Source organism: Colletotrichum orchidophilum (genome assembly GCF_001831195.1).
Source record: "Colletotrichum orchidophilum strain IMI 309357 chromosome Unknown Scaffold_5.1, whole genome shotgun sequence".
Taxonomy (NCBI): Eukaryota; Fungi; Ascomycota; class Sordariomycetes; order Glomerellales; family Glomerellaceae; genus Colletotrichum; species Colletotrichum orchidophilum.
Window position 1 is genome coordinate 46,572 of NW_019172961.1, and position 19,239 is coordinate 65,810.

General features: G+C 53.6%; 8 protein-coding genes across 8 annotated transcripts; 4 read left to right on the top strand and 4 right to left on the bottom strand.

Annotated features, from left to right (window-relative positions):
- Positions 1 to 1,445: 1,445 nt before the first annotated feature.
- CORC01_00917 (NCS1 nucleoside transporter) lies at positions 1,446 to 2,073 on the top strand (the record flags this gene model as incomplete). Its single annotated transcript, XM_022612573.1, has 2 exons — positions 1,446 to 1,545; positions 1,598 to 2,073. 2 exons carry the CDS (start codon positions 1,446 to 1,448, stop codon positions 2,071 to 2,073), a joined length of 576 nt encoding a protein of 191 aa, XP_022480734.1.
- Positions 2,074 to 3,322: 1,249 nt separating this feature from the next.
- On the top strand, positions 3,323 to 5,102 carry CORC01_00918 (uncharacterized protein; the record flags this gene model as incomplete). The annotated part of the gene is made up of 4 exons (XM_022612574.1): positions 3,323 to 3,589; positions 3,680 to 4,068; positions 4,141 to 4,208; positions 4,303 to 5,102. 4 exons carry the CDS (start codon positions 3,323 to 3,325, stop codon positions 5,100 to 5,102), a joined length of 1,524 nt encoding a protein of 507 aa, XP_022480735.1.
- A 793-nt stretch (positions 5,103 to 5,895) lies between these two features.
- Positions 5,896 to 7,417, bottom strand: CORC01_00919 (oxidoreductase NAD-binding domain-containing protein; the record flags this gene model as incomplete). The annotated part of the gene is made up of 2 exons (XM_022612575.1): positions 5,896 to 7,238; positions 7,318 to 7,417. 2 exons carry the CDS (start codon positions 7,415 to 7,417, stop codon positions 5,896 to 5,898), a joined length of 1,443 nt encoding a protein of 480 aa, XP_022480736.1.
- A 2,212-nt stretch (positions 7,418 to 9,629) lies between these two features.
- Positions 9,630 to 11,343, top strand: CORC01_00920 (cytochrome P450; the record flags this gene model as incomplete). The annotated part of the gene is made up of 2 exons (XM_022612576.1): positions 9,630 to 9,762; positions 9,821 to 11,343. 2 exons carry the CDS (start codon positions 9,630 to 9,632, stop codon positions 11,341 to 11,343), a joined length of 1,656 nt encoding a protein of 551 aa, XP_022480737.1.
- Positions 11,344 to 11,627: 284 nt separating this feature from the next.
- CORC01_00921 (uncharacterized protein) lies at positions 11,628 to 12,738 on the bottom strand (the record flags this gene model as incomplete). Its single annotated transcript, XM_022612577.1, has 3 exons — positions 11,628 to 12,083; positions 12,177 to 12,461; positions 12,574 to 12,738. The coding sequence occupies 3 exons, from the start codon at positions 12,736 to 12,738 to the stop codon at positions 11,628 to 11,630; spliced, it is 906 nt and encodes a 301-aa protein (XP_022480738.1).
- Positions 12,739 to 13,579: 841 nt separating this feature from the next.
- Positions 13,580 to 14,126, bottom strand: CORC01_00922 (oxyreductase; the record flags this gene model as incomplete). Its single annotated transcript, XM_022612578.1, has 2 exons — positions 13,580 to 13,748; positions 13,843 to 14,126. The coding sequence occupies 2 exons, from the start codon at positions 14,124 to 14,126 to the stop codon at positions 13,580 to 13,582; spliced, it is 453 nt and encodes a 150-aa protein (XP_022480739.1).
- Positions 14,127 to 16,170: 2,044 nt separating this feature from the next.
- CORC01_00923 (O-methyltransferase) lies at positions 16,171 to 17,079 on the top strand (the record flags this gene model as incomplete). The annotated part of the gene is made up of 1 exon (XM_022612579.1): positions 16,171 to 17,079. The coding sequence occupies one exon, from the start codon at positions 16,171 to 16,173 to the stop codon at positions 17,077 to 17,079; it is 909 nt and encodes a 302-aa protein (XP_022480740.1).
- Positions 17,080 to 17,600: 521 nt separating this feature from the next.
- Positions 17,601 to 18,767, bottom strand: CORC01_00924 (UbiA prenyltransferase; the record flags this gene model as incomplete). The annotated part of the gene is made up of 3 exons (XM_022612580.1): positions 17,601 to 18,174; positions 18,243 to 18,537; positions 18,590 to 18,767. The coding sequence occupies 3 exons, from the start codon at positions 18,765 to 18,767 to the stop codon at positions 17,601 to 17,603; spliced, it is 1,047 nt and encodes a 348-aa protein (XP_022480741.1).
- Positions 18,768 to 19,239: the final 472 nt, after the last annotated feature.

The window sequence follows — 19,239 nt, forward strand, 5'->3', positions numbered from 1 at the left end:
GATTGCCCCATCCGTTGAGGATGAAGTGAACAACGCAAGCGTGAGCTCGTCGCTGCTCGGCTAGCACTTCCCGGGGCGGCATCTTATCGCGGGGAACGAGACGGATAAACTGCAAAACTGCTCAACTTGATGAGATCTCCTCTTACTGGACAGCAGCGGACTCTGTCAGATCTCAAATACACCACAAGTTCAACCTACCGAGGAGGAATACCCCGCTGTTATCTATCTGCATGGGATTACCAAAACCGCAGTGTTGCCGGCTTCTTATCGAGACGCCTCCAACAATGACAAGTTTACAAGCGAAATGATGAGGCTTCTTCCCATGAAACTTCTTGTCTAGCGCTTTGCAATCGATGCATATTCATCTACAATGTCAGGTACCCACGAAGTTTCGACACTTATATAACAATAGCTCCCCCAACTCATCCTATGTGGAGGACTCGCTATTATTGAAGCTTTTCTTGAGGTTGATAGTCTCAAGTCAGCCCAATTCTCTTCACTGACAAGCTAACGACAACAGCGTCTAGTTCATTGTGAAGCCGCTGTCTACTTTGGCGTGTAGAGGTTAATCGCGACATCGACGCCAATGTAGGCATCTATGTCAACAAAGATATTCGCCGTTGCCTCCATCCCGCCGAGCTTACAAACCTTGGAAGTTCGTAGGGCTATGGATGTTTACCATGTCTTTCAATGTTGAGGATGGGCAACGGGATCTTCCTTGATCTCCCTGGGACACAACGTCTTGGTAAAAGCTTTAGCCTTCATAACACCATTCCTTTTGACTGCTAGGCAAAAAAAGAAAAGCTCATGAAATCAAAGCAATCGATGACTGCAATCATTATCGCTCATACCTTCGTTCGATTTGTATGCGTAGCGGGACGTCATCCTGGCGCAAAGTGGCACATTGGTTTTCCGCTTTGGATGAAGCAGAACTAGGGTATCTGGGGGTTCTCTTTTTCCTATTGTAGGGCTTTTCTTGTATTTGAACAAGATTTGAGGCTGTTGACTAAACTCGCGTCCAGCCCATTCAAATCTTTCTATCCTTTGTATGGAGAGCCACCAACACGTGGTATGGAAGCTAATGCCTGAGGGTCCTTTTGGCCTGCATCTGGCCTTCGTACCTCCACTTGGATTACGAGCTCGTGAACGGGACGATGAAAGTCTATGACCTCGTCTCCTTCATTCTCTATTTTTTTCTCTGCCTGCCATTGATTTCGTTTAGCCTAGAAAGCCATCGCAAGCCCTTTCCCTTTGCCTCGACCACAGTGGCGAGCGACAGTCTTTTTTGTGCTGCTGATCTGGTCCACAGCTTGTGCCAGTGGTGGAGGTGCCCCTCTCGCGGACGTGATAAAGTTCTCGGGAATCAAGCCTGCGCGAGGGGGAGACTTGGACTTGGGCTTTTTGTAGCCGCGGCCACGGCAAACTTTGGAGGCATTGCCACGCATATGTGGTCCCAGTCCGACGACACTCGCTATGCGCGGAAGCCAGGGGATCAGGTCCTCGACCAGCTCATCATGGTGTCGCTACGAACCATCATCGTTGCCTGTATCGGTATCATCTGCACGTCGTGTGCAGCTACGCTCTACCCCGACAAAAGGGAAGCTGCTGTGGCAGCCGTATGCCTTCCTCGACGCCGTTCACGAGAACGAGGCTAATTCCGGGGCTCGAGCTGAGGTCGCGTTTGCTAACATCGCCTTCACGCTATCGCAGATTAGCAGGGTGGTAGCTTCCAACTGCGTAGTCGCGGGCATCGATCTAGCTACGCTGCTAGCGCGATGGTTCACGATCCGGTGCGGTGGATACTTCGCCATCGTCTTATGCTTCGTCATGTCACCCGTGGTCTCTGCTCAACAGCGCTGGCAATTTTGTGACTGTGGTCGGCAGCCTCAACGTCTTCCTCGGTCCGCTCATGGGAATCAAGTTTGTGCCGACTACGTACTCACCCGCAAGCGGGCCATCAAGCTCACCGACGTGTACGGCAACTCACCCGCGAGCATCTACTGGTATACCAGAGGTTGGAACTGGCGGGTGGCCGTTTCTTGGTTACTTGGCGCCTGTATGTTCCCGGGTTAGTGCAGAATGCCATGGCGCCGAGCGATATTTGGGCCCTGATGGACGAGGCTTAATCAGTTGCCCTGGTTAATTGGCTGCCTCGTATCATGCTCGCTTTATCTCGCATTGGGCCGTATCTGGCGTGTGCCTGGCAGACAAACAGTGGATGAACTGGACTGCTTTGGCACCTTTGGACATGTGTTCGTGGTCATATCGCGGGAGGTGGCTAAGCTAGACGCAAGCCTCATGGCCGGGTCGATATCGGAGGCTGTGGGTGAAGATTCAGGCGCGGGGCAAAAGATCCAGATCGTCTGCCGCCAGTGTAGCTCGTATTTATTGCCTATTGCGTCGGTCGACGCAGACCAGAACCCATAATCCTTTTGTCCTCCAAGCCACCGTACCAAATTGGAAAGCTGGCATCCAAATGTCTCACTTCATGAGCTCTGGCACTCTGCGCCCCATTCACCCATGTCATCTCTACGTGACATGATCCATGGCAAACCCCCCGACATTCCATCTGATCGTCGTCCATGCTTCGCGTACCTGGAATTCAGCTTCGTCAGTGATAAGCCGTTTGCAACTTTGCATTGGAGGCTCGACAAACCTAAACCAGTCAGGACATCAGGCCAAAACAACCGAGTGAGGCTACAATAGGATCAATGCAAAAGTTATACACATACACGGGACAGTTGGAGCGGCACGTGAAAGGGTAGGGCCATGGATTCTGGACGATCGTCGCGTTTCTACGAATACAATGCCACATTTGCATTGGCTTATTCGGAACACGCGCCAGTGCCTCTTCTCCCATCCGGCAGCTACCTAACTCAAGCTTTGGGTCAGCTAATTCCACGTTTCATGGGGGGGCATCTTTGTCTAGATGCGGATAACGTATCTTCAGAATGGCGGGAGGAATTTCCCGTCAGTCAGACTTTCCGACATCATCAGTCGGCCCGTGGTCTCTGGGGTGTGGCGCCGATCCCAAAGCTTGACCCAGCTGCCGGTTGAAGGTCAATCTTCCTGTCCATCGTGCCATCCTCTTTAGCTCAAGCGGAATTTCCCCCGCATCTAGAACAAGAATGGTTCCGATCCTGGGGTGACCTCCTTTCATTAGCGTGCCGCTCCCACGGATTGCATGCCATCGAGGGCGGCCTACTCTGGGTTCCAAAACCTCCCCCCTTTTGTTCCTTGCTTGTTTGTTTCTTTTGCTCTTTTGCGATCTCTCCGATGCAGGAGTGGCAATAATCCAGGATAATACCCCAGATGTCGCGGCATGGTAGACGTTGATATCGACCCGAACCGACCTCGTCGTGTCCTCGCGGTCGCCATCTTTTGTCTCTGCCTGACCTGGATCGCAGTACCGTTGCGCATCTACTCGAGGCTTTTCCTGACCCGGGTCTTCACGCTCGATGACAAGCTCATATGCCTGGTTCAGGTCTCATTCACCGCGTACCTTCTCACGGAAATAGCGGCAGTCTTGTACGGATCTGGACGAGATGCTGTAGAGATTCTGCCAGAGGATAGGAGAATAGCTCTTCAGGTATGTGCAGGCGGGGTCCTTGTGCATTAGACAACAACCTCTGATTCGGCGTGATTTACGATGAACCAGAGGCTGATACTGTAGCTGCAGCTTTTCTTCGCCGGCGAAATCCTGTATCTGATAACCACTCTGTTCTTGAAAGTTTGCGTTGGTGTCCTGCTGCTCAGAATCGCCATTATACCGTTACACATCTGGACGCTTCGAATCCTTCTCTGCTCGACTCTCCTATTCGGGTCCCTGTACTTCTTTCTCATCATCCTCCAGTGCAGACCGATTCACGTATTCTGGGACGTGGGCCCTCGGACACCAGGCAGCTGCTTCGACACGGGTGTTGTGCTAGGAAGCACCTACACCCTCGCGATCTTGAACTGTCTTGCGGACTGGACTTTTGGTCTTTTACCATTGTTGATCGTCTGGTCCCTGCACATGCGCTTGAAGACAAAGCTACTGACCATTCTATTACTTGGCTTTGCATCCATGTACGTTGCTCTGACCCTTTCTGCTAACATCACCATTACAACAGGCTTACTGACAACTTCTGTTCTGTGTAGAGCAAGTATTGCTACCATTATTCGTGCAGTCACCATTCCGGGATTGCTAAGCCAAGAGAACTTTCTTCGTACGTCCTTCCTCCCTCTCCGGCCACCAATGGCGTTCTTTGGAGAGGCTTCGCAGTAGACCAATTGACACGCATATTAACTAACTGTTCAAAGGCGACACGGCATATCTATCCATCTGGAGCAACATCGAGCCCGGAATCGGCATAACAGCAGCTTGCGCACCAGCTTTATCGCCGCTTGTCAGACACATTCTCGGGAAGAGGCAGCGACAGGCATACGAAAGGGGCATCTGGCGAACACGAGAGCTTGCAACAATCACTAATAACACAATGACGCGGCCAGAACGAAGCGGGAGACCGCACGAGTTCCGGAGCGACGACTCATCCAAGGACGTGTTACGTCTGCGATTCGACGACTTCTCATACGAGTCCCGGATCTCCGGTCCACAGGCACCCACGCGGACGGCGCCGCCGCCACGGAGTCGGGCGTCGTGGGCGTACCCGCTACGACGCGGATCCGGGGCTGGCCCGGCCATCCGCACTGCCGACGCCACGCTCGCCACATCGACGGTCTCATCGGGCGGAGCAGCGGCCGAACCGCCCTCGTCGGGGATCATGAAGACGATGGAGTTCCAGCTGTCGTACGAGGCGAGGATGTGGACGAGACGGGGGCGGATGATTCCGCGGGACGAGAGCATGACGCTGCGGCCTTCGACGATTGCGGAGATGAGGAGGGTGACGAGCGGCGAGGTGCCGCTTCTTCATGGCGGTAGGTCACCGACTCTACAGGAATACGATGTCGAGGTTGGGTATACACGGTCGTCGTTTAGGCATTCATCACCGCCTGCGTCGCCGTGGGAGTGGGTGGGGGATTGTCAGTCGAGACCTGTTTCTATGAATGGGGCCAAATTTACGCCTGAAGGGACTCGTACGACTACAGCAGAGGAAAGGTAATCAAACAAAACATTCGGCGAGAGAGGTGGAAGTTTGGGCTGAAAGGTTGTATAATTCAACGTACATATAATAGGGTAAAACGGATGTTGTTCCTCACATACTTTCTAGTGAACGCGTAATCTTTGACATTGAAAACAACTGAATATTTTACTTTACCAGGGGAAGGGATGTGGAACCGGGGAGGTTTTTAATTGCACCATGGGTGTCGACAATTTCATCAATCAGCACCACCATGCTTAGATGAAAGGGCTTGCAAGAAGCAGTCCAGGGAGCAATGAGAGCAAGGGAGTAATAATGGATATCGAGGCACTTGCTGGGCTCTCTACGAGGGCATAGTCTTACAAAACATGGAGCAAATGTATCTCTCTTGCTGTTCCCCGAGCTCTTGTGCAAAGTGTATTCGCTTGAGCACCTGCAAGAGCGGCCGGAGTCGCTATCTGAAGCTGTCAGCGGTGGCTCTCTGGACGCGGGAGTATAGAATACCTTGATAGAAGTTGGGAGCATAGTGCGGCAATGGGGTAATTGAGGAGCTGGGATGATCGTTATGGTTGTTCATTTCGATTTCTATTGATGACAAAGGAGATGTAGTAGTCTATTACAGGTAGGTATCAACAATGGTAAGATGGATGTCGTCAACCTAGACACCGACCCAGATGCACCCATTCCTCGACTCCGTTACGATGCAACCCATGATGTTGACACTAGAAAAATGTTTCCTAAAAACGATAACAACAATCTCTCCAGTGGTATCTTTCTATTTCCTCTTCCCTAGCGGCGCGGTGGCCAAACAGCTTTAGAAGCAGAACACGGCATCAGACATCTTGGAGATGGCACCGGGCTTCTCAAAGCCCAGGTTCGTAAGCGACTTCTTCGCCGCGTTAACCATGCCGGGCGGACCGCAGAGCATGACGCGGGCCTCCGGCCCGGGGGCGGGGAACCGCTCGGCCATCATCTCCTGGGTGACGTAGCCGACGCCGTAGGTCCAGTTTTCTGGGGGCGAGTCGAGGAGGTAGTGCAGCTTAAAGTTCTTGGGGTACTTTCTCGCAAAGGCCTCGAGCTCGTCGCGCAGGAGGATGTCGGCCTCGGAGCGGTTGGCGTAGATGAGGCTGACCTCGGTGGTGTCGCGGTCGTCCTCGCAGATGGCGCGGATGAGCTGGTACATGGGCGTGATGCCGGTGCCGCCGGCGAGCATGCCAATCTTGGCGGCGAGGTTGGGCCGGTAGCGCATGGCGCCCTTGGGACCGCGGAACTGGACCTCGTCGCCGACCTCGAGGTGGGCGAGGTACTTGCCGGTGAGGAGGCCGTCTGGGTAGCAGCGGATGACGAGCTCGAGCTTGCCGAGGTCGGCGTTGTTGGAGGTGGGCGTGTAGGAGCGGCTGACGGACTTGCCGTCGATTTCGGCCTTGATGGCGACGTGCTGGCCGATGGGCAGGCCGAGGACCGTGGTCGGGGTGGGGAGCTCAAAGACGAAGCGGTAGACGTTGGGGGCGAGGAGGGTCTTTTCGACGAGCGGGAGCGGGTGGTAGGAGACGGGGTCGAGCCAGCCGCGCTGGTTGAGGGGGTTCGCCTTTGCGACCTTGGGGATCTTCTTGTGCGGGCGGTAGTGCATGGGCGTGAGCTCGTAGTGGAGGAGCTTGGAGGCTTCCTTTGCGGCGATGGAGCCGGCGACGGCGAAAAAGGCGGACGCGACGGCGAAGCCCTCCATGAAGCCGAAGCCGGTGCGCTTGGTGCGGGCGGCGCCGCCGAAGGAGAGCCATGCCGGGAGCTGGAGGTTGAGTCTCTGGATGGCGGCGATGGCGTCCTGGCCGGCCGGGGTGGAGGAGGCGTGGCGGGCGGCGACGGCACCGAGGCCGATGAAGAGGGCGGCGGCGGCGGCCTGGGATGCGACGCGGGCGGCTGAGCCGGAGCCGGAGGTCTGCTTCGCGGGGGTGGCCTTGGGCTGCAGGCGGACGGCCTTGGGAGCGGAGCGCTTGTCTACGCCCTTGAGCTTGCCGACCTTGAACTTGGCCATGATTTCGTAGGCATCTTCGGAGTGGCCCGCGTTGTCAAAGGCTTCCGAGGCATCGACGCCGGCGGCCTCGACGAGGACATCTGCGCCACCGGGGTGGTCGTGGAGGTATGTTGAGAGATCGTAGACTTTTTTGTTGCACCCGTTAGTTTACTGACATGACCTGTAGGTCAAATCTGCAGTAGGGGGTTTGGAAGGTAGATTTACCTTCACCGTGGATGACCATCCAGCAGTCGTTTTCTTCTCTGTGCGCGGCAACCTCCTTGGCCGTGAACTCAGGGCCTACTGTTGACTCTGTCGCCGCCATTGTGAATGTGTGTGTGTATTTGGTGGTGTGTGGGTATCTCTGAAAGATGGTCGAGACTCGAAAGGGGAAAGGGGAGCGGGGTGGGAAACAGTGTAACACTCTTAACGTCGTGTTGCGCTGATGATATAAAAGAGATTTTTACTATCTTATCTGAGGTAAGAAAAGGGAAGATCGTGTCGATTGTGATGTGTGGACAAGGTTACAACGAACAGGACCCCTTTGTCCTAAAGGGGGCCGGGCTTCGGAACGGGGGAAGTGCAGCGTTTCTATTTATCGAAAGATGGCGAGGCCATGGCGACATTGCAAAGGGAAAAAAGATGCCTAGGTACATCCACAATTTACAAGAGAATCCAGAATCGTCGTCAGAGCATACTTGGTACACCTCACTCTGCATTGGAGAGGAATTGAAAAAAAAAAAAAAAAAAAAAGAATAAGAAACAAGGGTAATGTCCGAAGGATGAAGATGCCGAGGTTCAAAGATAAAGTGTGGGCATCATCGGCGGCCAAACTTGAAAAAGCTAAGAGCATTGATTGAGCTTGGGAGTGAGCACAGATGGATCTGGAAAGATTCGGCCGGTGGTCGGCGGGTGGAGGGGCGCAACTGACAAAGCAGAGCGACGGGATTGGATGCCGGGGCCCGGCTCCACAACGGCGATGCGCCTCGGCGGTCCCGACGCGATGAGCGGGTGGATTTGCGTTAATGTTAATGCCTTGAATTTAGAGTATCCGCGAGTCGCTGTGTTTGTCGCAGACGGCAATTTGGCTTCAAAATAACGCGCTCTTACGTGTTGCGTGGGCAGAATTCATACAGAGTTGGCATGCGAAAACGACGAGGCAGACAAAAGGGCGGCAGACAAAAGAATGCGATTGTCAAAGCACGCCACCCCCAGAGTAACTAACACACCGGTAGAGGTGTACGGAGCAAAGCCAAAAGCATTAGGTAGGTATCCGTACTGCGTAGACTGCCGGGATGGGCCGCGGTTCAGGGTAGCAACATTGAGATTCGTGCCTGCACTGCTTCAGTAAATGCCGTCTCTGGTCTCAGGGGGACGACTGACGAGAATAACAGAGGCCCACAACCGGACGGTATCCGGAAGAAGACGGCCGGTGATTGGATGCATCATGCCATTTTGGACCCAAAGCTCGAAGCTCCGTGGTCCAATGAAAACGGGCGTTGATTACGTAGGTGGCACAAGCGAGCCGAGGCCACGGATTTCGGGGCCTGAGCGGCGACAAAACGGCGACAGAGCCTCGGTACGTACCCTGCGTCTGTTACGGTGCACCCCCACTCTGGCCCGCCCTCTGGCCCGCCCCCTGTGCACCCTGCAAAAAATTCTGCAGCTTCTTTTCGTGCCTCTCGTCTCTCGCACTCTGTATGCGATTTGGACGAATCCTATGCCCTGCTCTCAACACGAACTTCGGAAAAAGGAGCTTATCACATCACCTAAAACACCAAGTCCGGGCACACCCTGGCCCCTCACCTCGGCATCTGGACGCCTCTTGGCTCTAGCGCAGATCACCCTTGTTTAGCCCTATCGCCGCGCCTCAAACGTGCTCCAAATCTCCGATTTTTCTCTTCCATCCTCCTTCCACCAAACCTTCAGATTTCCGCTGTCATGATGCCAGAACCGCGGCTCTTCTCCGTCCGCCCCCACACCTTTTGACTCTGGACTCTGGACTCTGGACTCTGTTGCGCCGTCCCACGCCGGCCACGGAGCCGAGACTCGAATGGTGCCCGTCCCATTTGTTTTTCCCTTCGAGACTGTGATCTCGTGCCACGAGACGGCCCGCTGTTTCTTCGGACTTGAGCGCCCGCCCATGAAGTCATGGCAACAGTAACAGCTCCTACTGCCCCCCCTGGGTCAAGGGGACCATGAGATGAACCTCGGCAGGCCACTTTTTTCTCTGTCGTCACTCATGGGCCAGCTGTTTGGTCTGTGTGCCCACCGAAAGATTTGACATTGCCTAGGATCGGATTGGATAAGCTACGTATACTGCGATATGGCATGGATACGTACTGTTTTGATTGCCATCTTTTCTCTCTCTTATATATCGTGAACCGGTTGCTTCCCTCTCCACCTAGCATAGCCTTTGAGTTGGAAGATCCGTCTTATCAATTCTACTCCTTCATACGTCTTGTTGAATACAGGTGTTTCGAGAAATCTACATTCGTGCGCTTCGTCCTTTCGAATCACACATCGCATCACACACAATGTCTTCACAACGCTTCTACCTGTTGGGCGAAGACCCTTCAGTCACAACAGAGTTCGAGGTTCCCGCCTCAACAGATGAGGAGGGTCTTCAGCATCTCGCCGCCTCCCACTTTGCCGTCGTCGACCACAAGGGTAAGCACACTGCTCTACCTCATCAAACTGGACTGACACCAGACTAACACTGTTCAAGGCGTCGCCTTCGTCTCAGGAGATGAGGCTCTGACAACAGTCGCCGATGTGCTCGCCGCCGAAGGCCCCGTCGCCATCACCATCGACGGCCATGCCGTCCGCGAAGTCCCCGGGCCCTCGGGTCTGCCCTTCATCGGCAATTACTTTGAGGTCTATCCCGACCATCTCGGCAACCACCAGCGTCTCTTTGAAAAGTACGGCCCCCTATTCAAGACCAACAACATGGGTTCCGTCATCTACCACACCAACGACCCGGCCCTCGCCAATATCTTCTTCTCCGAGAGCGACTTCTTCACAAAGAATATCATCCCCGGCCACCCGCTCTACCCCATCAAGAACAAGGAATCCGGCGTTTTCCTCGGCGACACGGATACCCCCGAGTGGAAGGAGGTTCACAAGTTCCTCCCGCCCGCCTTCGGCCCCAAGGCCGTTCGCCACTATGCCCCGACCATGCAGGCCACCATTGAGGATTCCTTCAAGGTCTTTGACGAGCTCGACGAGAGGGAGGAGGCCTGGAACGTCTACCCCTACATGCTCAAGCTCGGCTCCCAGGCCGTCGGCAAGCTCGTTCTCGGCATGGACTTTAAGCACTTCACCGCCGTCGACGCCCCGCCCCACGAAATGGTCCTCCGCATCGCCCAGTCCCTCGAGCTCAACAAGAAGATCACCTCCATGGGCAGCTGGTACGCCTCCCTGCCCTTTGGCGATCCCCAGCGCCTCCGCGACGCCCGCGGCCGCATCATCGACATGATGAACGAGTCCATCAACAACGCCTCCAAGGGCACCGAAAACCTCGATCTGCAGGAGGCCGCCCTCCAGGCCGACAACATGGTCGACTACGTCCTCCGCGCCAGCGACAGCCGCGGCAACAAGCTCCCCAAGGACCGCATCATGGAGCCCCTCGTCGTCGCCACCGGCGCCGGCTTCACCACCACCTCGTCCCTCCTCTCCTGGCTCCTCTACGGCATCGTCGCCTACCCGGGCATGCAGGAGCGCCTCCTCCAGGAGCTCATCGACAACGGCTTCGACGAGAACACCCAAATCACCGCCGACCTCACCCAGAAGCTGACCTTCCTCGACAAGTACATCAAGGAGACCCAGCGCCGCCACAACCCCTCCTACCAGCCCGCCCGCACGTCAAAGGTGGACATGATCCTCCCCGGTGGTTACAAGCTGCCCAAGGATTCCATCTGCATCCCCGCCATCCACCACATCCACAATAACACCCTCGTCTGGGATAACCCGGCTCGCTTCGACCCGGACCGCTGGGACTCGGACAAGGTCAAGAACCGGCCCAACGCCTCGTACATCCCCTTCGCCACGGGCCCGCGCATGTGCATCGGCTTCAACTTTGCCCTGCAGGAGGTCAAGGTCTTCTTGCCCAAGCTCATCTACCGCTACAAGTTTAGCATGGCGCAGGAGGGTCCCGTCGAGTACGACCCCATGTTCCAGCTCATTCGGCCAAACAACCTGTACGTCCGCGCCGAGAAGCGGGTCAAGTGGCCCCCTAGGTCCGAGGCCTAACGTAGTGGTCGTCGCGAGTATGTAAAAAAAAGAAGTTGGAAATCGGTTGGGGATATAGAGTTCATTTGTACCATCATTGTCAGTAGTGTATACCCTGGAGCATTGCATGGCGTAGATATAGGGATTTTCGGGCAAATCTCATGACATAGACATAGATCTGGATTTGGATCTAGACTAATAACATGTTCTTTTTGAAACACTTTTGCACATTCGTTTTTGTATGCCAAAGTGCCCGTTGTGTGTACACACGTCTCCTAAGCTCTCAACAGTATGTCCTCTCTCTCTCACGCAAAATGCTGCGCCCCAAACTCACCATTCAAATCTACCTGCAACAACCTCTTGTCCTCAATCTCCCCCCTCCGCTCCCACAGCTCATCGACATCCCAGTTCGTCGTGACATACCGCCCATTCAGGAACCGCGCCCTCTCGGAGCACAGCCACACCACGGTACCGCCCACCAGCGCGGGGGTGTCGTGCGCAAAGGGGCGGAACCGGTCCACGGTCATGTCGGTGTGCACCATGCCCGGGTGTACCGAGACGGCGGTGACGTTGTCCGGGTTCTCGGCCGCGACGTGGGCCGCCAGCTGCTGCGTCGCGAGCTTGGCGAGGAAGTAGGCGCTCATTGAGGGCACGACCCAGTGGGATATCGTGGTGATGTTGATGATTGTGCCGTGAGCGGTCGGGGGCAGGGAGCGGAGGAAGTGGTGTGTTGGATAAAAGGTTCCGCTGATGTTGGTGGTCTGTTTTGTGTTGTGCCGGGGCTGTTATTGAATGCTGATCTTTCTTGAACCTCGAATGGGGAGGGGGAGAGGGGATTGGGGGGATCTACGCACCAGATCTTCCATCCAGAGTTTCGGATCGCTGACTTTGACAAGGTCCATTGCGTTTTGCACGGCTGCGTTGTTGACCAAGACGTCGGCGTGGCCGTAGGTCGCATTCACCTTTTCAAAGAGGGCCCTGATGCCGTCTTCGTCGGCCATGTTGACGGCGTAGACGAGCGTCTCGACACCGGGGTTGAGCTGCTTGACCTCGGCCGCGACAGCGTTGAGATTCTTCTCCGACCGGGCCACGAGGACGAGAGCTTTGGCTCCGGCTCTTGCGAATGCCGGTACGATTCCCTTTTGAAGCAGTGAGTTCGAAGTCTCTACCAGGAGCAAGAAGTACAAGGAGCAAGGAGAACAAGAAGAGAAAACAAACAACACAAAGCGTCGAGAATGGACAAGGACATACTCTGCCGCCGATGCCGCGGCTCGCGCCGGTGATGATGACGACCTTGCCAGCCAGCGAAAGCTCGGGCGATTCTGGGTTGATGGCTGGGTATTCGTCCCTATGAACATTCTTTGTGAACTGGAGGGCTTTGACGTAGAAGTCTGGTGGCAGAGAACCAGACGCCATTTTGAGCTGTTTTCTTTTTGAAGACGGAGTCGGCGAGAAAAGAGTTGAAATACTGTAGAACAACTAAAGTACTGAACGATTTCCAGAGTCACTCGAATTAGGATACAGAAAAGTAAAGTGTTCTTAATAACCAGAGACACTCAGAGATCATGGTGTTTTCCCTTGGCTAACGGATCGTCCAAGCTGATGTGGAGATAATTATAGCCGGTTCTCGCAGCTGCATATAAGCACTTGGAAGATGAGAAGTCCGGCGGACCTTAATTGGGGAAGTCTAATCATTTTCCCTAGTGGGTATTCCTACGTACTCTCTATGGTGCCAATCTGCGCTTACGACATGCATATGCGTCTATGCCCCCGGCCGGAATGTGCATAGCGCTGACCTCCAAAAGGTACTTGGAGAGTCAAAGACCAACCCTAGGTAAAATACCACGGCCACCGCCAACAACTCCTAAGCATCCTCTTGGAACCCGACCATCTTGCACGACTCCTTCCAAAGCCGCGCAGCCTTCTCCTCATCGTAAGCCCAGGGTGTATACCCGGTATTTGTTGGCGCCGGAGTATTTCCCAGCAGGACCGGGCCCGCCCTTCCCCTTCCCACTCTTTGCTCATGGCGGCAGGTTCTTGAGTGCGATTATGAGCCTGTTGAACATCTCCTCCCCCATGGCGGCCTTGACCGCCTCAATTTCGACCTTCTGAGACGACCCATGTTTATCAGGATAGCGCCCGGGTGGAGAGAGGTAGAATGCACAAGGCCAGCCCCGTAGCACCGCTCGACCTCGTTGAAGAAGCAAATATTTGCCGCCTTGGACTGGCCGTAGGCGGCGTACAGCTCAAACTTCCCCTACTCGCCAAAGTTGACGTCGTAGAAGCGGATGTTGCTGGCGCGGTGGGCCATGGACGAGACGGAGACGACGCGGGAGCAGGAGTCCGGGGTGGCTGCCGCGAGGAGGGTTGGCTTGAGGAGCTGGAAGAGGAAGAAGTGGGCCAGGTGGTTGGTGCCAATATGCCTTCTGTTTTGGTGCTGATCATGATGCCGGCGCTGCTGACGAGGATGTTCAGCTTACCGCTGCTCTTGGCGAGGTCGTTGAGGGACAATTCGACAACTTAAGAGCGTTCCGGAGGTTTCGGATTCCTTGGAAGCGGCGGTTATGTTGGCGATTGCTTTTTTTGCTCTTTTCGCGGCTCCGGACGTCCGAGAACACGGCGGCGCGCGTCTCATAGAGCACATGGAAGGTCTTGAGGCCAATGCCTTGGTTCGCGCCGGCCAAGAGGATCGTCTTGCCTGTGAGTTTACCACCGAGGTCTTTATCTTGGATTATTTGTAGAGCCGTAGGGCGAGCGTCGCCAGGTCCTCGAGGGTTCTCGAAAGCTTCAGCGTATCGGGACATTTCAAGTCTTTGACAAAAGCTTTCTCGGTCGTTGCTGAAAATATAAGAGTGAGGAGTGAGGACTTGCTGTTAACTTCAATACACATTGACGTTTTTGTCACAAGATTTTCGTTTATCTCGTTAATGATGTTAGAAGACTTGCCATTCTCAACATCTCCCCTTCTGGTCCGGCGTCTTTGCTGTCGCTCTGCGCATTTTGATACCGAACCCGACGAGACTGGCGACTTACACGCGAGAACCATCGACCGACCCCTAATGAACTCAATTCCGACTCCGCCAGCCCCAAGATAACGAAGTATTTGTGGAGCCATTATTGCAATGCTCGGGCGCCTATGCTTTCGTAGAGTTGGCACTAGCACTCGCGGCATAGGTCAACCTTGCGGGAAAGCCGTCGAACGCGAAGACTGATTTGGCGGAGTTTTTGGGCGGTTAGCGGCGGAATGGGACTCGGGATCTGGAGTAACCCAGGTTTTGTTATTAGCAGCTCGTCTCACGGGTTGCATAATCATAACGAGAAACCACAGATATCAAGAGCAAGTGACAGGATCCAGTGATCAAGGAACGCATTATACACTATTTGCTAACTCTATCTTTAGTCGGTAAAAGTTCTGGTGACCTTGTGCTGCATTTCGGTCTCCTTCGGATGCCCTATCCACCTGGAAATCCATGTATTATGGCCCTTTCATTGTCATTTTTTGAATCATTCCCGATACCACCCGTCTCTCATCTTCTTCCCCTCCCTTTGACGTGATGGTGGCCTTGTACCCGGTATGCCCACTCGGTAGACTTCAAAGAATACGAAGACCGAGTCCCTCTTCCCTGGCCAACGTCCCTGCCGTTACTCCAGGTTGGGTATTTCGGTTTCCATGAAGAAAGGCTGAGTAATGTGGAAAATAACGTTTTGAAAAATGCCGCCATGCCAATGAACACTCACAAAAGATGGCGACATAAGGCTTCACGGCGTACCAGATGAGTGTGCTGGCGAACTGCCGGTATATCTCTGGGCCATTTGCTAATTGGCGGACGTAGTAGAAGCGCACGCAGTCAGCTTGTGAGACTTGATCAGCTACTTAAGTTGCAAGGACTCGGCATTTTGCACACATTATCAATATTGCCAACTCACCGGCGACATAAAGTACTCCTAAAGCAAAGATGAAATGCTGCCGAAACTGCCCACTTCTGTCTCTATCATCTTATTTTGACAACCCCAAGAACGGGATGATGGGATCAATGGTTTCTATACCAGAGACAATCGCAGTCTCCAAAGCTCGACTAGTTTGTTGCACGAAACTTGTACAATAAGCAGGAGGTCTTTGCTTTATCTTCGCACTCCATTTCCGAAACTCACCAGCGCTTGCTTTGAACCATCTGTTTATTAGACATTGGTGGGTGCGGTGTCAACTGCTCATCAGCGTTCCCGGTGATCCGTAAACGATAGTTGGATTCCTGGAATTTCATTAGGTATCGTTCATCAACCGTTGTTGACCCAGCTGGAAGCGAGCTGTATGCTGTTCCGGATTTGACGGAGACTTTCCATGGTACATGAAAAACGCTGCGCCTACTGACAGCTATCTGATGCAGCCATTCGCCCGATAATCCTCAATCCCAACGCACATCCAAACTATATATATTCGTCATCACCGTAGCTTCGAACCCCTCCACAATCTTCGAAGAGGGCTTGAGTACGATGGCGAACCCGAGAACTACAAGTGCTTCCGGATAGTCACACGTTTCATTCGATGGCGTATCTCATGCATGTAAATAGTCAACAATGCCTGCAGTGGGCAGCGAAGAAAAGTATCAGATGAAGCGAGCTGTGTAAAGTTTCATGGCCACCAGAGCGCCTTTACAAATACGTGATGCACGGATCGACCAGCGAATCCCCAGCAGCTGCCAGCCTAGGCTATCAGTCTGTGCCGAGGCCCATACCAGTATCTACTGCAAACAAAGTTTCTCAAAACCAAAGCGCTATGGCGCCTGCTACCTCTTTCATCATCACCAACTACATACCCCACTGAGAAGAAAAGGTCAGCAGAATCTCACGATGCCTTCATCAACTTCATCAGGCGGACTCGGAAAGGGCAAAGTGACACTCAGCGGTGCGCAAGAGACCCTCCTCCTGACGCTCTTCGCCCGCGCCAAAGATGCCGAGTCCTCGCGGCCAATCCTGAACGACCAATACGCCCTCGACATCGTCTCTCAGATCAAAGACCAGGGGTATGACTTCAAACGCACTACGGCCGGCAGCCGCTCGACAAACATGTTTTCGAGCTCTGTCGCGATGCGCGCTCGCATGTTGGACATTTGCACCGAAAAATTCCTGAGGAAGAATCCCGGCCCAGCCACCGTCTTGCATCTGGCGTGCGGCATGGACTCGCGTAGTCTGCGGGTCAAGTGGCAGGGCGAGGGCCGCTTGTGGATTGATGCCGACAGGCAGGATGTGATTGAGCTTCGGCGGCAGGTCATGAGGGATCCGGATGGAGGCAAAGGGGAGTATCACCTGCTGGACCCGAATATCCACGAGGACGCGTGGCTCAGCAACTGCAAAGTCCCAACGGATCGACCGGTACTGATCCTCTTTGAGGGCCTGACGCCGTATCTCACCAGCGATGAGGTCTATGGTCTCCTGCGACGGATTGTGAACTACTTTCGGCAGCGCGGTGTTCACGGCGAGATTCGATTCGACGCTATCGGATCGTTCACGTATTACACTGCTAGCTTCTTCCTCAACTCCACTTTTAAGCTTATGGAAACGCAGTTCAATTTCTATCTGGACGACCCTAGGACGTTGGAGCAGAAGGTCCCCGGCCTCAGGTTTAAAGAGCGCATTTTTGGTACGCCGGATCTTTTGGTCATTGGATTCCTAGGCTGGGTGGTCGGGTTCCTTGGATGGATTGCCGACCTCCTTGGGGTTACACCTCGTATTGGAGGAGGCTACGGGTACGAGTTCTGAGCAATTAGTCGGATAACGATCACCGCATTCATCTTCAAGGCTAGGCGGATTTGAAGGATGAGCTATTGATTCACACGTGCCAACGATGTTTCACGTGTATTCGGATAGTGTAGGAAGCTAAGTTATCTGAAATGTATCACCGATTTATTTTTCCAAGCCTTAAAACTTGGTATGAATCACCAAAGGCGCTTCTATTTGCTTGCGCTATTCATTCAAGTAGCGAAGACGCGGTGCGTCATGTTGACGTCGCTTCGATACGGTTGGCCTTCTAATTTGAGTGACGGCTTAAGAGGCTGTCGCTGCCACACTACGCAAGTCAAAATGTAATGTCAGATAGACCGGTTCACATTCTTCTGACAACGCTGTTCCGTCGTCTACTAAAATCCCAGCAAAATTCAACGATATATGGCTGAGTAGAGCATCATCGTCAGACCTTCGACTAAGCAGCTTTGAGCTTGCTTGCTTATTTGGAAAGCCATCATCCCTTGCCCCCGATTGTTCACTTCCACCTTGGTATCATTTCAAAATCTCACATACCGCTTCTCGCTCAAAAGAACCTGCACAGCGCAAGCCGCAATCGTCCACACCCCGAGGATAAAATTACTCTTATGTATGCCTCCTCCGCTTGCTGGTCGATCCGAGTCGAAGTGCGCGAGCTGTGCTGCGAAGGATGCCGTCCATATTCCCATCCAACTGAACCAAAGCCACAGAGAACCGAATCTCAGGAGATATAGAGGCATACACATGACGATGGGACTAACCAAGACTACAAGGAATCGGTGGAAATGGCGCCCTCCAACTGTGTAAAATGAGTTGACGTTGATCTTCTGGTCGTCGACGACGTCCTGGTAACTGTACGCCGTGTTGAGGTAAATGATCCAGAAGAACACCATGAAACAGAGCGGCAGACAATAGCCGATACTGTCGCCAATCGATTCGTATCGACCGTGAATCGCGGATCGCCCTAGAACTGCGGGCCATGCGACCGTGAAGCCCAAGATATACTGTGGATAAATGCGAAGCTTCAGGGCCATAGGTCGCTTGCCATAAGGGTACAAAACCGAGGCCAGTACCACTGGAAACATGTGTTGAAACCTAACGATGCATGTTAGAAAATCTGACTGCAGCATTCATTCGATTTTGGGAAGTCTGGGTGGCCATACACATCCTTTCCGTTGAGCATACTGTGGACAATAGACAAAGATACAAGCAGCTGGAGCACCATCCACAGCATGGCATCCGTAGTGGTTACTGTGCCGGCGGCGAGAGGACGGTCTTTAGTTCGAGTGACCTTGGCATCAATGTCTCGGTCTACCCAGTCATTCCAGACCATGCCGGCGCCGCAAAACAGGTACGCCGCGGCGAAGCATAGTGCAGCCTGTCGGAAGACAAAGGCAGGCTGTATGTTGCTACTGGGATCGACAAGTTCGGAAGCTCCAGCCAACAAAACCGACCATACTATACCGATGTGAGCGTTACAGTTTTAATTCCTAGAAGACCAATGACTAACCTCCAGCAAAAGTAGTGAAGAGAGGGTTGTACTTGTTGAACCGTGACAGAGTTACCAAGTGCCAAAATAAGGTAACCTTCTCCGGCTTAGGCTTTCCTGTGTATATTTCTTTGCAATGTTTCGTGGACTGCTCCAGCCGATATAATGCGATAGCATGTGAGATACTCTGGTACAACATGTCGACTCGGAAATGATGACGGCGACAATTGTGGTTGGGCTTGTGGTTTGGCAAAAAGGCGTTTAAACGAGGAACACACGTTCGAAGAAGCGGACCGAACGCGCATGTGTTTTTAAACCTCCCGTTCTTTAATCCATCCCCTCCCCCCAGCCTTTTTCAGCTGTAAACGCGCAGCATCCGCCTTGATATTCACCCGAAAAAGGACCACAAGCTCCGCGTGTGCGCGCGTGTGCGTCGGTTTCAGATGTGACGTAGTTTGTGCTGTTGAGTTCGTTCTTGCAGGGAAGTTGCCGAATAGCTTTTGCCGAGGCAAGGAGGTTCACACGTCTCGGCGTGTATGGCATTGATCAGGACATCTTAGCACTGTCCGTGTGGTTGTAGGAGAACCCAGTCTGCATGACCTGCCCAACAACATATTCAGCCCAAAGCTTCCAAACGGGAAGCTCTCTACGAGATCAACGTAGTATCTTTG